The sequence below is a fragment of the Leptinotarsa decemlineata genome, unplaced genomic scaffold, assembly GCF_025532065.1.
Source record: "Leptinotarsa decemlineata unplaced genomic scaffold, Ldec_3_MD MMD2_tig00002082_RagTag_RagTag, whole genome shotgun sequence".
NCBI lineage: Eukaryota > Metazoa > Arthropoda > Insecta > Coleoptera > Chrysomelidae > Leptinotarsa > Leptinotarsa decemlineata.
In genome coordinates, this window is record NW_027412573.1 from 5,291,956 (window position 1) to 5,307,159 (window position 15,204).

The window sequence follows — 15,204 nt, forward strand, 5'->3', positions numbered from 1 at the left end:
CACCTTCGTCAGGTGTGAAATATATATATATATATATATATATATATATATATATATATATATATATATATATATATATATTTATATTTATATATTTATATTATATATTATATATTTATATTATATATATATATATATAAATATATATATACAATATAATTCCATAAAAATCAAAAAATAGATAGATAAGTACTTTCTGATCATTCCCATATTGATTTCAATTTAAGAGCCACCGGTATACAGCTGTTTCAGCCTATTGGGCATCGTCAGTACCGGGCAGGCGGTCCTCGATTGAAGACAAAATGTGAAAAACCAGAAAAGTACTTGATAAAAATAGCTGCGTAAACGCAAGTGAAACATAAGTGGAACCACCTATTGGTGTGACACCCAAGTCACTTCACTTCGTCGGCAACACAAAGATAATTCAATGCATGGGGTCTTCTTTAACAACATGACTTGTCAATGCAATTGACTTCGCTTTCCTCTCTCAGGAAATGTGTACTTATGCCTTCTTCTCGGTTTTTTTCGGTAACAATACCGCCTGAATATTGGGCAAAACACCACCTTGAGCAATGGTTACTCCTGATAACAATTTATTGAGTTCTTCTTCGTTTCGAATGGCCAGTTGTAGGAATGATACGTGTTTTTTTGTTATCGCGAGCCGCATTACCGGCCAATTCCAAGACCTCAGCTGCCAAATATTCCATTACTACGGCTAAGTAAACCGGGGCGCCGGCACCAACTCGTTCGGCATAATTTCCCTTAAGAAGGAGTCGATGAATACGTCCTACTGGGAATTGGAGTCCAGCCCGACTGGAACGGGACTTTGCCTTTCCCATAACTTTACCAACACTGACATGAAAACTTGGCAAGTTGACTTGGGTGTCACACCAATAGGTGGTTCCACTTATGTTTCACTTGCGTTTACGCAGCTATTTTTATCAAGTACTTTTCTGGTTTTTCACATTTTGTCTTCAATCGAGGACCGCCTGCTCGGTACTGACGATGCCTAATATATATATAATTCCACGAGAAGTATTCAAGGTACATTTCATCACACTAAGCACGATACATATCAGAAATACGCGACGTACTGTGGCTGCTCATCGTTTTGAGGTTCAACTCAGTACATCTCAAACTTCACAGTTTTTCTAAATGGATCTCCAGCGATTCAAATCCAATGTAAATCACTACTTTCGGCACAGGCACCACTCTAAGAGCGCCTCTAGAATTTTCCCATAGTGCTTGTGTTTTATCTTTGGAGCATTCTTTTTCAGATTAGCTGCCCGAGCGACTTATGAACTCATTTGGTTTTCGACCTCGAACGAGTTGATCAAATCTCTGTTACCGAATCGGAACCCTTTCAGCAAAAGGCCTACATAAATGCCGCAGAGATCACTTCACTTCGTCGGCAACACAAAGATAATTCAATGCATGGGGTCTTCTTTAACAACATGACTTGTCAATGCAATTGACCTTCGCTTTCCTATGATCGAGTGGGCTGAAATCGGAAACTGAAGTGATGGTAGGTTAGGTTAGGTTAGGTCCAAATTGAGTAGGTCTATTCGACTCTCCACCGCAACCCGCAAGAGTTTATTGTGGCCCTCACCTATTTTCACCCAACTTCTTGATGAAGCCGGTTAGTTTGTATGATCAGTGGTCTTTCAGGTCAGATGGTAAGAGTACGGCTATGTCAAACTCTCGAAACCTGATTTGGTCACCAGCGGGGCAGTCACAAAGCACGTGCTCTGATGTTTCATCATTTTCCAAACAGAGGCGACACACACTGATTTTCGACAATCCGAGTCTCTGCATATGATGATTCAAATTACAGTGACCTGCAGACGGCCTGTTAGACATCGTAGTTCATCAGGATGAAAAACTGTTTTTAGAAGAATTCGAAGATACTCTGAGTTATTTTCATCCAACTGTTGATGAACTTATATGCACTGGCGATTTCAACATCAACGTCCTAGATTTCGGAAATAAACACGTAGACAATCTTTTAACAGTTTTAAAAAACTTTGGTTTGACTCAAATCATTGACTTGCCTACTAGAATAGGTAAAAACAGCCAATCACTTTTAGATTTAATTATAGTTAACGAAAATTCTGAGATAGAATGCACTGAGAGCATTGAAAAGAAATAGAACTGAGGGGCGGCTGCGGTATTATAAAGACATCAGGAACTATGTAAATAAGGCTATTCAGAGAGAAAAAAAAGCATATTTATGTTACCCTAAAAATAATAAAGAAATGTGGAAAACACTAAAATCAAATGGAATCTTATCTGAAAAATGCAATGAAATTCCAGATTATTTGAATAACCCAAATGATGTAAATAACTTTTTCATTAATTCTATACCTAACATGCAGCCAGCTCAAAATCTAATAACTTTTTACAAGGAAAACCATCGAGTAGAACCGAATTTTGCTTTCCAGGAAATAAATGAATTATCCGTAAATAAAATTATATGTAACATAAAATCGAATGCTAAAGGTTGTGATGATATAAACATTAAATTAATTAAAATGTGTTGTCCCCATATTGTGCAATATATCACCCATATAGTGAATTTTTGTTTAACCCATAGTGTATTTCCAGCGATGTAGGGGAGAGCAGTGGTGAGAGTATTGCCCAAAAAAACTAATCCAACCGAATATAAGGATCTGCGTGCAATTAGTGTCTTGCCCACTTTATCAAAAATTTTTGAACGAGCAGTTGAAGAGCAGCTGAGAAATCATCTCTCTCGGTTTTCTCTACTTCCGGAAGTACAATCTGGGTTTCGCAAAGGTCATAGCTGCGCCACTGCTCTGCTGCACATCGTGGACGACATTATTAGGGCTACAGATGAGGGTATTTGTTCTGTACTTGTGCTTCTTGATTTTAGTCAAGCTTTTAACACTTTAAACTATGATCTACTTCTCGCCATTTTAAACTATATGGGATTATCGGGTAGTGCTATCAGACTTCTTGAATGTTACATTAAAAACAGGGAACAAAAAGTGTGCCAGGGTGGAATCTATTCAAACTATCTAAAACTCAAGTCACGTGTACCACAGGGTTCAATATTGGGTCCACTATTGTTTACAATTTATTCATCAAACATGTTGCGTAGTCTAGAACACTGTAAATTTCACCTTTACGCTGATGACACTCAACTCTATTACAGCTTTCTCCCTCAAGATGTAGAAAACGCATGTACGCTTGTCAACAATGATCTCGAGTCATTTGTTGAGTTGGCAAGAGAGCACAACAAATCGACACTACGGTTGGGACAGAACTGATGAGCCGAGTAAGGGTGATGAAAGCACTCGAAGTTTGGTTACCTGCCCCATGGATTAGGGCATTTCTAGAAAAAAACCTAATCTTGTATTGGATACAAGGGATATTTGAGACCGGTTTGGCATTAAAATTTTATTCAAAATAAAACTTTATTTTTTTGACTTTTGTCGTCGTAAATAGGCTGTTTTGCCGTGTGTGCGGCGATACAGTGGCAGTGGACGGCTGCTCACCGGTATTTTACCGGCGACGATCACCGGTCGGCGTGTGTGCCAGGTCCCGTTCCCACATGTGGTTCACTATTGGAATTTGGACGACCGGTACAAAGTCGGCCGTCCAAAATCGGTGTGTGTGCAACTAGCGTTACGTGTTATGGAGTTCCCGTTCGAAGGTAGGTAATGGGGGCAGCGAAGTATTCAGCAATGACATTCCAAAATACGTTGTTTTACATACGTTTCGACCAATTTTCATGCTCTTTTTCGTCTTCATGTTTGAATAATTGTACACTATTAGTCATTTACATTCAATGTGATATTTGCTATCATCACGATCTAGTTCATCCTCTATTTTCTCATTGAAACCGTTCTATTTCATATATGATGTTTTCGATCTACCAGCGATTGCTATCTATAGTACTCTGTTCGAATATTTCAGAACAGCCACTGCATTGTCACCTAATTTGAATGAGTTTCGCAGAGATCAATTGCATCAGATCTTATGTTTTGAGGAAGTTTGAGGGAAGTACTCAGAACCTCACGTCTGCTTACGAACAAATCCAAAGTATTAATGTTTCGAAAACTTGAATACGTGCATCACGGGTTAAAAATATTTTCTGACATCAGCAGTACTGTTCTGGTTATTCCAAAATATAAATTTGCCAATGTTACTGAACATGTCTTGCACAATGCCCCAAAATACAACAATAGGTATGTTGTCCAGTGAATTGAGATCTCAAGAAAAAAGGAATTTTTAAAAACAATTCATCCAAAATAACCCACTGGAAATCACCTCAGTTTTTCATCGAAAAACCAAAAATTATTAGATATCATTAATTATATGATTTTGGACTTTCATATGCAAACATTTCACATTTTGCAAGCACCTTGTATATGTAGGTAATTGTATTTCCAGACGTTCTTCATGAAGAATCATTCATTATCGAATTGACATTATCACTTAACAAGCCTCTGTGAAATATATGTTACACTTGAAAAACCATTTAGCAGTTACATTCTATTTTCAAATTCATTCGAAATTGAACTAAGCATATTTTTCAGTAATCATGAAAACAGTATGAGAATGGAAATTCGCGGAATTTATTGCCAGGTGGTCGAATAGCGCCTATCTTCTTCTTCGTTATATTTGGATGACAGCTCTTCAAAGATTTTCAGAAGAAAAATCTGATGAGATTTTGGTAAGTTCCACTTTTCTACTATAAAATTCCGTACTGAAAATGAGAACTTAAAGAGAAAAATGTACATTATCTTTCTGTTGAAATTTTTCAGGCATGATGAGAGAAATGTAGGAAGTCAAAAATCTCAATACCTTTTTTTGTAACAAATTATTATTCTTTCAATATAATTTCATTATTATATCATTATTATTCAACATGTTGACTGAGTTCACTCTATCAATGTCAAAACATAAAGCCTTTTCTAAACGTATATGGCGCAGTCGGTAGGATAAATGCACTTTATTCATCAGAAATACACGCCATCCTGACCGGTTCCGTGATAGAAAAATGTGGGTTTTTAGTGAGCCTCCTTCGTTCCTGTACTTCAAAAAAGGATTGGGTTAATCTGAGGTCCCTCGGGGAAAATCTTGTATTCTGCTACTGAAAGAAGACCTCTGCAGTACAAGTACATCCTGTCTAATAAAGAGCCCTATTTGGATATTTGTTTATAGTAAAACGAGATTCAATGTTCAAAAGAAATTATTAATTTAGTTCCAGTCAGTACGTACACACAATCCTCATTTTGATAGCTCACATTTTTTTGGTTATCTTTTCAAGTGAAGGCATGAAAAATTTCAATTTTCAAAATATTCTACAATTGAAAAGGCTTATTTCTATCGAGTTAGCTAACAAGTCTCCTAATCTCCACCAATTTGACTTATTCTCACCCATTTGACCCATTATCACCCATTTAAACACAACTGGTTTTAGAGATATTGAAGTCCAATGAAACTTATTAAGTCTCAGTTGATTGTAAAATATGGATAAAAATACATATCCCTCGTTTTTTATCGACCTTTTTTGGGTAATTGTTACCTTCCATAATCTGAAAAAATATAAAAATTATAATGGAGAACTTTATACAAGTGTAGAAGGGCAAACTTTTTAGTTTACCCCGATAAGTTACTGCGTAAGAATCAAAGTATTTTTCACAAAGAAAAATCTTCTATTTATCAGTAACTTGTCGTATTTAACAATTTTGCCTATCAAAAAAATTATTAAGAAATAATACTTATCTTTTACGTTTCGCAGGCCAAAATCTGCCTCCGTCTTCAGAAATGGATAAAAAAATTCGAATATATACGTAGTTATTCCTTTTTTGATAGCTTATTTCTTTACTTCTTCGACAGATGTCAAAGAAGTTTTGAAATATGAAATTATGTCATTGTTGTTGATTGACAACTGAAACATTCAATGTAATACAAGGTACTCTCCGATATCAGTTTGTTGCCATTTCGCCACTATCCAAAGTTTTCTTCAAGATGGGTAGCCAAGTACGGTCTATTTCTAAGGAGCTATTCGAGATACAATTCTCTCCAGACATGAGAATATACGCTGATTCTTTTAGCTTACGTCTCTTAGAATGAGGCTCATTGGTAATCTTTCTTGTCCTATTCCATTCCACCCGATGTTCACCGTCTGATTCTAAAATGTGTTCTGATAATTTTGATCCTGTCAATTGTCTTTTTTTTTTATAATCTCGATGTTCATTCTCACGCACTTTCAATGGCCTTGAGGTTTCACCAATGTAACTTTTACCACAAGAACAATTACAATTACCCAAAAAAGGTCGATAAAAAACTGATTTTCTCCTCCACAGAAAATGATTTTCGTTGAATATATATCCCTCGTATAGTGAAAATTCTCCATTCCAACCAATTTAAATTCTAAGAATAAGAGTAATGTCGTTTTCCAAGTAAAACATTAACATTGCATGATGTCCTTCCTCCTAAATACATGTTCTTGGATAACAAAAGCGTTTTTGTTGTTTACATTATTATTGATACCGAACAATTTTCCTTATAAATATTTTTTACTTTCAGAACCAATATGCGTGAAGTTTTTAGTTCCTAGTTAGTCGATGAAATGGATTATATCAGTATTCTCATCACTGTCTCTCTGTGGCTTGGACTTGTCCATAGCCACTGTCACATAACAGGTGAGTGTTTTGGTGATATTTCAAAAATAGTTGGTATGTAGCACATTTTCATTAAAAAAAAATGTGCAACGATAATACGCCTAATCATGATGACAGTAAATATAAATTACCAATGAAACTCTACTAATGGATCACAAAACACGCATTTATTTTATTATTATTATTAGCAAGATTGATGATATTTTTATTAAATAAAACTACAAAATACGACAAGCTGAAATGATATGTTGAACGCCAATCGAAGCGAATTACGTCACGTTATAATAAACAAACGAAAATGCCAATCAGAGTATTACTGTTGCATAATGCAACAGTATTACTCTGATTTTCTTATGCTGTTTTTGTTTCTCACAAGTTGACTGAGGTTCAAATTGAGCAAATATTTCTCTTTATATTTGTTGCTATTTAGAGCCTGTTATTTGGTACTGGGATTACACTTCAACAATCTTTACAGAAATTATCGTGTTCATATGTAATAAATAACCTAACCGTATTATTTTTTCTCAGATCACGAAAGACAAAATGTTCCATCTATTTACGCGGCAGATAGTTTTCCAAAATGCAAGAAAAGTGGCAATCTATTTTGCAGACTTCACGTCAGCTTAGAACCCCAAAATAATGGCTCCGACAGCTGGAAAATAATTCAGGTAACTATGAGACCAGTTATATTTTACCAATGAATACCATTAAGCAAGTAATACACTGTTTGTGTCTCAAATGGAAATCAAAATTACCATCCTACTCGGACGTCGTGTGCAAGTTTTTTGTCATTTATTCTGTTTAAATCTGTTCAAAATCTGTTTTTCCGTTAACCAGCTGTCGCACCCCTGATAACCATGATTGCATATCGGCTTTTTTGTTTAATGTCTTTGGCATTTTGTCGATTGGTTGATCATGATATAGTGCATTATCGATGACCACAACGGTTTTTTATGTCAAATTCATGGTGTATGTATGTAGGTCGACATTCTTCTGCATAGGTCTGCATTTTCCCCAAGAATTGTATGCTGGGTAGTCGAATAGGATGCCATTCCATCAACACTTTCCTGTTATTTTCCACCTTTCTCCATCAAAATCCAACCGTCACTATAGACCCACACTGTATATTTTAAACTTCAATTATCAACTTTGTTCGATTAAAATTGGTTCCAAAGCGCAGCTACTAACAAAATTAAAAGAGTTACAATTATCTGTTTCTCGTTTGTCCGAAAAGCATTAAAAAAGCATTCGTTTCATTTTTTTTTTTTTAGAGATCCAACAGTCATACCCACTGTTTCAACAGAAATGTTGTATACCGCTTCCGATGTCTTTCCAGTATACTGAAAGATGAAAGGGAAATGCAAACCACTGCTATTGAAAATGAAAACAATTTACTGAAAAACTATTCGCTGAGAGGTCATTTGGATGTATTAAAATGCAGCAACTATTCAAAAATAGATATTTTAACACTCTTTGATTATATCGTGATGTGAGTATTTTTATACTCTTTTCAAATATTGATTGACACATAATCATCAACGTGTTTATTCAAGTAGATATAATCTTACAATTACTTGTTATTTTTTAGGTTAGCACTAGTTGGATATATGACGACAATATTTTTGGCAACATATGCTGATTATTCTAGAACACACGAAGAGAATGTTAAAAGAGGTTAGTTTTCCAGTGTCTCACTACTTTGATATCGTTATTAATATAAAATATCTCTTTGAAAGGAGTGTTTCTAATTAAACCTTGGGGGTTCAGAATTACAGTGACTTGAAAGATTCAAAATTCAACAAAAATTAATAAATGAAATATATCGAGACACATATATTCAGAAGTGATTCTCTAGACTCTAGACACAACTTCTTTAAACTTTATTTTGTTTGTTTGATATTGTTTGTTTGAAGGGGATTGACAATGTTTCATGATGAATTTCACTAGTTCGGACTTCCATTGTCTACTATATAAAATGATTTGAAATCCCTGAAACAACTAAAAAAGAAGAATTAAAAATGAGATAGCTGAAAATAATAATTATATTAACCAAAATAAACCTGAAATGTAAAATACAATTAAAAATAGAACAATTCAATAAATAAAAATAAAGAAATGAAGAAAGAAAGAAAATAAAAAGTGAAGAGATTCCAAGTCATGTTAGTTCACGACGTTTCGATTGTTAGTATCTACAATCGTCTTCGGGTGATGACTGGACTGATTCCTCAGAGAGATGACTATTTATAGGTCGTTCGAGTACTTTCACTTATCCCCGCTTTCCATTTTCCGCTTCACTGGTTCCGTGGGAGATGACCGTTTTGGCTGGAGTTGGCCATTTGTCGTTTGATGATGGGTTTCCATATGTTGCGTATTTCTACGCTGGCTTGGCTGAATACGTTGTTGGACAACATGTATGCGGCTTCCTTGAATTTTCTCCTAAACCAATATTCCTCTCCGTGCAAGATCACAGCTTAGGACCACTCGATGTTGTGTTGATGGGTCCAAACATGGTCTGCTATTCCTGATTTGCTGGTTTCCCCTCGCTGTGTGTGTTTCTTGTGCTCGGCAATGCGAACATTCAATGGCCTCTTAGTTTCACCAATATAGGATTTTCCTCACTCACAGGGTATCCGGTAAATGCAATTCTTGGAATCGCAGTCCGCGTTTGGTGGCCTGGTGTTCGTGAGGCTGCTACGGATAGTGTTACCGGATCTGAAGCAGGTTCTGATGTTGTACTTGGAACCAATTCTTCTTATCCTCTCCGATAATCCTCTGATGTAGGGAAGTGCAAGCACTGGTTGTGACGGCTTCTCTTCCTTGCGAGGCTCCTGCTGTCTTCTAGCCAAAGTCTTTTCTACCATCGCTTTGGAGTAGCCATTCCGTTGAAGATCATTTTTGATGATGTCTAGTTCCTTCTCGAGACCTTCCTTCGTATTACAGAGCCCAAAAGCACGGTCTAATAGAGTCTTGATGATTCCTCTTTTAGTCGATTGATGATGGTTGGATTCGTGGTTCAGATACTGTCCCGTATGAGTGGGTTTTCGGTATACAGATGTTTCCCACTTAGTGTCGGTCCTCTTCACCAAAACGTTTAAGAATGGCAATTCGTTGTGGATTTCCTTCTCCATTGTGAAATTAATGGAAGGTCTCACGCTGTTGATGTGTTTCAGGAAGGCGTCTAGTTCAGTATTCCCATGGTTCCATATTATGAAGGTGTCGTCAACATATCTCAACCAGACTCGCGGTTTCTTGTGGGCTTCTTCAATGGCTAGACTTTCAAACCACACCATATATATGTTGGTTATGACTGGTGAAAGTGGCGAACCTATTGGCAGTCCCTCATCTTACTTTCATTTATTCAATTGTTCTATTTTAATTTGTATTTTATTTCACTATTATTCCATTTCAGATTTATTTTGGTTAATATAATTATTATTTTCAGCTATCTCATTTTTAATTCTTCTTTTTTAGTTGTTTCAGGGATTTCAAATCATTTTATATAGTAGACAATGGAAGTCCGAACTAGTGAAATGCTCTGATATTCATGATTCTCCCCGCTGGATGTTATTCTTATGATCTCCAATACGATCTCTCAACTTGATTCCTTCGATATAAGTTGAACCTACCTGGTACAAAGTTAGTAAATCCAATCGATCCTGCACTGCATCCCGCGAGGGTTCATTGTGGCTCACACATATTCTACTTCCCTTGGTGCGTGTTCTTTCAGGCAACTGACAAAAGTTTGACTCCACCAAAGACTGAAAACCTGATCGGTCCACGGTGAGGTCATGTCAGAGATTAAATGGCCTGAAATTACAATCTGCAAATACATAGTTCATATTGAAGTTGACAGACCATGGTTCATTTTTCTGAGTCGAATGAGCACCTTCACTCTTCCTCTTGAAGATGATCACTTGGTGATCGAAACACGTGTCGAGGTGTTAAAATAACGGTTCGGTGTTGGGAAAAAACTCGAGTAATATTCATTATTAAACCAAATGTTCCAAACAATGCATCACAAGCTATCATAATGACAAACTGAAAAGATTCCAGTTGATTGGTTAATGATTGGGTTGACGGATGTTCAACATTCTTAGCTCAATGACCACAGGAACCTTCTCACTTGTTCTCACTTGAGGGTATCTTTGAGTCAGCTATAATCGGATAGCATATAAGATTCAGTTGGGCAGGGATTTGTGCCTCTGGTTTGGGTAAATAATGGTTCAGTTGAAAACTCAACTCGAAGGGTCATGTCTTTCTTCTCCTTCTGCAGCTCATGAATTTGCGGCAAAGTCAATCCATTTTCACTCTTGATGAGGCAAGTAAGTCTTTGCAAAACATAGCCTCCTAGGTCAGGAGAACTGAAAGTTGTTCGACGTCTATCTTCCCTATTAGAGGCAGGGTTGGTTAATTTAGGGCCCTCAGGATCTTACGGGTAGCTAAGAAGAGGAGATCCATCACAGTATAACATTACTGTTATAACGCTTTCTATAACAGGAAGATGTTTGGTATCGCGAAGGTTCCGTTAGTGGCATCTGATGGGCTTAGCGTGCTAGGCATGGATACACCAACATTAGGAACATGCTGTCGAAAGAAAATTATAGCTCAACAAGATATCCTGATACTTTCATATTCAACAAAGCTATTGTGGACCGCTGAATTTGCAATTAATTCATCAACTCAAGCTAACACGAATGTCCAAATCAGCAACTACATGTCGATGAATTATCAGGGTTCATATAAACCCTCACCTGGAAAAATTTTGGGAGGGATCTTGAAGATATTTCCATTTAGCGAATCTGAAGAGACAAATTTTGCTCAGTTCAGGTATCTCCAAACATAATTGATGAGTTGATTTTAAATCTTGAATATAGAAGTGGGTCATTGTGAATTTGTTGTGAAGTTTGTTGTACTTCCATGGTGGTAGCTTCTGGCTTCTACCAAGCAACGTCTAAATTGGTAGCAAATTGCCAAAAACGACTCTCCTCTATAGGTAAACTAACAGGTTGTCTCTGGTCTGGATTCCAGGCCACACTGGCCTGGCAATGAAGCTGCTGACTCCCTTGCAAAGAAGGGTGCTGGAAGCAGTTTCATCGGACCAAAACCTGTCATTGGCATCGCCTTAGGCTTTGCCAAACAAACATTGAACACCTGGATGGCAAGAAGATTTATGGACTCCTAGCAGAATCTTCCAGAATTGGCTCACCCAACCTTTCGAAGCTTGATATCAAACAGTTGTTGGACTACAGTAGGGATGAACTACGATGTCTCACAGGCCTTCTTACAGGTCACTGTCATTTGAATCATCAAATGCAGAGACTTGGACTGTCCCAAACAGAGAGTTGGACTTGTGTGTCGCCTCTGTTTGGGAAATGATGAAACAGCAGAGCATATACTTTGTGCCTGCCCCACTGGGGACCGAATCAGGTTCTTAGAGTTCGGCAGAGTCGTACTCTTACCATCTGACCTGAAAGACCACTAGCCATACCAACTGATCGGCTTCGTTAAGAAGCTGGCCGAGTGTGAATAGGCGTGGGCAACAATAAACCCTTGCGGGTTGCGGTGGAGGGTGGAACTGACCCACCCATATCAGACCTAACCTAACCTAACTTCCATGGATACTCAAATAGAATTAGATTATCAGTAAACTGGACATAGAAGTAGATTTCAAAACTGCTTGTCCACTTGAAGAAATTTTGGAACAGTAACCAAATTAATAATGATCAACTAGACACTTTCGAGTTATGAACAGTGAGAAAGGTCCTATTCAAAACAGTATAAGAGAATTTGTATAGTTCATACTTTCATGAGGCCGACTTGGCTTCAAGAAGAGTCTCACAGTTTTGAAGTGTGTGAAAGACAATTTTTCTGTTGGATTCTTTCTAAGCCAAAGTTCCTATCATGTCTTTCATTTTTCTGTATATCTATGGAAAAATCTATTCGGTTCATAAACTTCAAATGGAATAATATTTATGATATTCATATTTCGACTATTTCAAAATATCATTGCAGGTGATAACTTCCTTAGCAACTTCTCCCTCCGAAGGCAATGGAACGATCTGAGAAAACCCATAAATTATCCTGAATATAATAAATTGAAATGCCTGCAGGGAGTACGAACATATACCATGGCATTTGTTATAACTGGACATACCTTAAGTAGTGCGCTCTTTTCCTACGTGAAAGATGAGAAATATATAGAAAACGTAAGTCTTACTTGAATCAGAGTTATAACAGTTTTGTCGATAATGTCAGAAATTTGAATTTCAAATTGAAGTTGCCCATGAACTGTTTAATTTTTTCTTCAGAATTTATTATATACTAGCTGTTGCCAGCGACTTCCTTCGAGTAGATTTCTGTTTTGTTTTTTGGCCTTTCTTTGATTCACGAGCTAATGGTTCCAGAAACTATACCAAAGTTTCGGCCCTATCAACTAAACATAATTTGTGTATTTTTTTTCTTAATTAAATGAATGACGTGATTCCTTGAATCGATATTACTCTTTAAATTATAACCGCATCAAAATTGATATACCCATTTTTTGAATATGCGCACACAAATGCACAGACAAACACATGAACAGACAGTGATCAGTTACACTTCAGTAATATACAGTGTGAAAAGCCAAATAGAATAAATTCATAATTTCGGTTAAGGTACATATTTCAACAAAATACCGAAATACGTCAAATTTAAATTATGATTTGACATACTTCAACGGAAAAATGCTACCTTTACCTTCAACACCCGTCGAATGATAGGTACAACCCCCAATTTTTAAATGGGAAGTATAGGCTTGTGATATATCGTTTGAAAGGTCTCTTCATTCTCTATTCAAAAATGTTATCGCTTACAAATTTATTGCCAGAATCAAGAAAAAATAAATAAAAATCATGTGGTTACCGAAATTCGATGAAATACACTCCAAACTTATTGCAATATACTCAAAACTTATTTCATGTTGAGGTATTGAGGTATTATAATTTCCACAAATACGTATTTAACCTCGGGTAAAGTGTTGAGCTACTGGGGATTCATATAGACGACAGATTGAACTGGTCATGTCATGTTGACAAACTGGCCAAGAAATTATCAAATGTAATATTCGTAGACTGAAGGATTTTGCCGGTATCAGAGCGGTCAAATCTTCGTACTTCGGACTCTTCCATAGTCACATGGTATTTGGCATAGTGTTGTGGGGGGATTCTTGACATTCCAAAAAAAATTTTATATTGCAAAAAAGAGTTATACGTCTAATATGTAATGCCAATTTTAAAGATCATTGTCGCCTACTTTTTATTCATCTCAAAATTATGCCGCTTTCTACAGCTTTTGTATATGAAGCATTGATTGAAATTCATAAAAATAAATCAAAATACATTTTACAATCGTAACAACATGAATATCCTACAAGATCAGAAAATCTGATAAGAACTGAGAGATTCAGACTTGAGCAACTCACAAAATAATTCATTGAATTTGAAATTCTATTATAAGTTACCATGTCACATTAAACAACTCACTTTCTACTGTTTCAAGCAGAAACTGAAATCATTTTTTTGAATCACTGTTTTTATTCTACAGATGAATACATGTTATACAACATAGATAATTCATGTGACTTTGAGTGAGTAACAATTGTTCTCATTTTTAACATTAGTTGACTGATTGTTCTTATTATTATGTAGACTGTTCTGTTATACAAGCATTGTGATAGTTTTATTTGTATATTTGACGTCATATTTATAAATTCTTGTGTTTTGTCTTGCTACAAATATTTGTTCAAATGTATCACGTAGCCAATAAACTATTCTATTCTGTTCTGTTCTGTTCTGTTCTGTTCTGTTCTGTTCTGTTCTGTTCTGTTCTGTTCTGTCCTGTTCTGTTCTGTTCTGTTCTGTTCTGTTCTGTCCTGTCCTGTCCTGTCCTGTCCTGTCCTGTCCTGTCCTGTCCTGTCCTGTCCTGTCCTGTCCTGTCCTGTCCTGTCCTGTCCTGTCCTGTCCTGTCCTGTCCTGTCCTGTCCTGTCCTGTCCTGTCCTGTCCTGTCCTGTCCTGTCCTGTCCTGTCCTGTCCTGTCCTGTCCTGTCCTGTCCTGTCCTGTCCTGTCCTGTCCTGTCCTGTCCTGTCCTGTCCTGTCCTGTCCTGTCCTGTCCTGTCCTGTCCTGTCCTGTCCTGTCCTGTCCTGTCCTGTCCTGTCCTGTCCTGTCCTGTCCTGTCCTGTCCTGTCCTGTCCTGTCCTGTCCTGTCCTATTCTATTCTATTCTATTCTATTCTATTCTATTCTATTCTATTCTATTCTATTCTATTCTATTCTATTCTATTCTATTCTATTCTATTCTATTCTATTCTATTCTATTCTATTCTATTCTATTCTATCCTATCCTATTCTATTCTATTCTATTCTATTGATAATATTCATATTGATGGTATCCTTCAACATTAGTTTAAAACGCCGTGTCAACTTGTTTTGTATCTTACAACAGTTGTCAGTATTTTAATTTTGGGTTAAAGTTTGTTAACTTCAAGTCTGCCAAATGGTTAGATTAACAGA

General features: G+C 36.6%; 1 protein-coding gene across 1 annotated transcript in view; it reads left to right on the forward strand.

Moving 5' to 3' along the window:
- The first annotated feature begins 4,505 nt into the window (after nt 1-4,505).
- LOC111515526 (O-acyltransferase like protein) overlaps nt 4,506-15,204 on the forward strand; it is a 29,281-nt gene continuing 18,582 nt past the window's right edge. The window contains exons 1-6 of the mRNA XM_074176882.1: nt 4,506-4,696; nt 6,559-6,674; nt 7,182-7,321; nt 7,925-8,142; nt 8,242-8,327; nt 12,666-12,859. Coding sequence (XP_074032983.1) covers nt 6,602-6,674; nt 7,182-7,321; nt 7,925-8,142; nt 8,242-8,327; nt 12,666-12,859 — 711 coding nt within the window. The 5' untranslated portion in view covers nt 4,506-4,696; nt 6,559-6,601. The remainder of the gene's footprint in view (nt 4,697-6,558; nt 6,675-7,181; nt 7,322-7,924; nt 8,143-8,241; nt 8,328-12,665; nt 12,860-15,204) is intronic.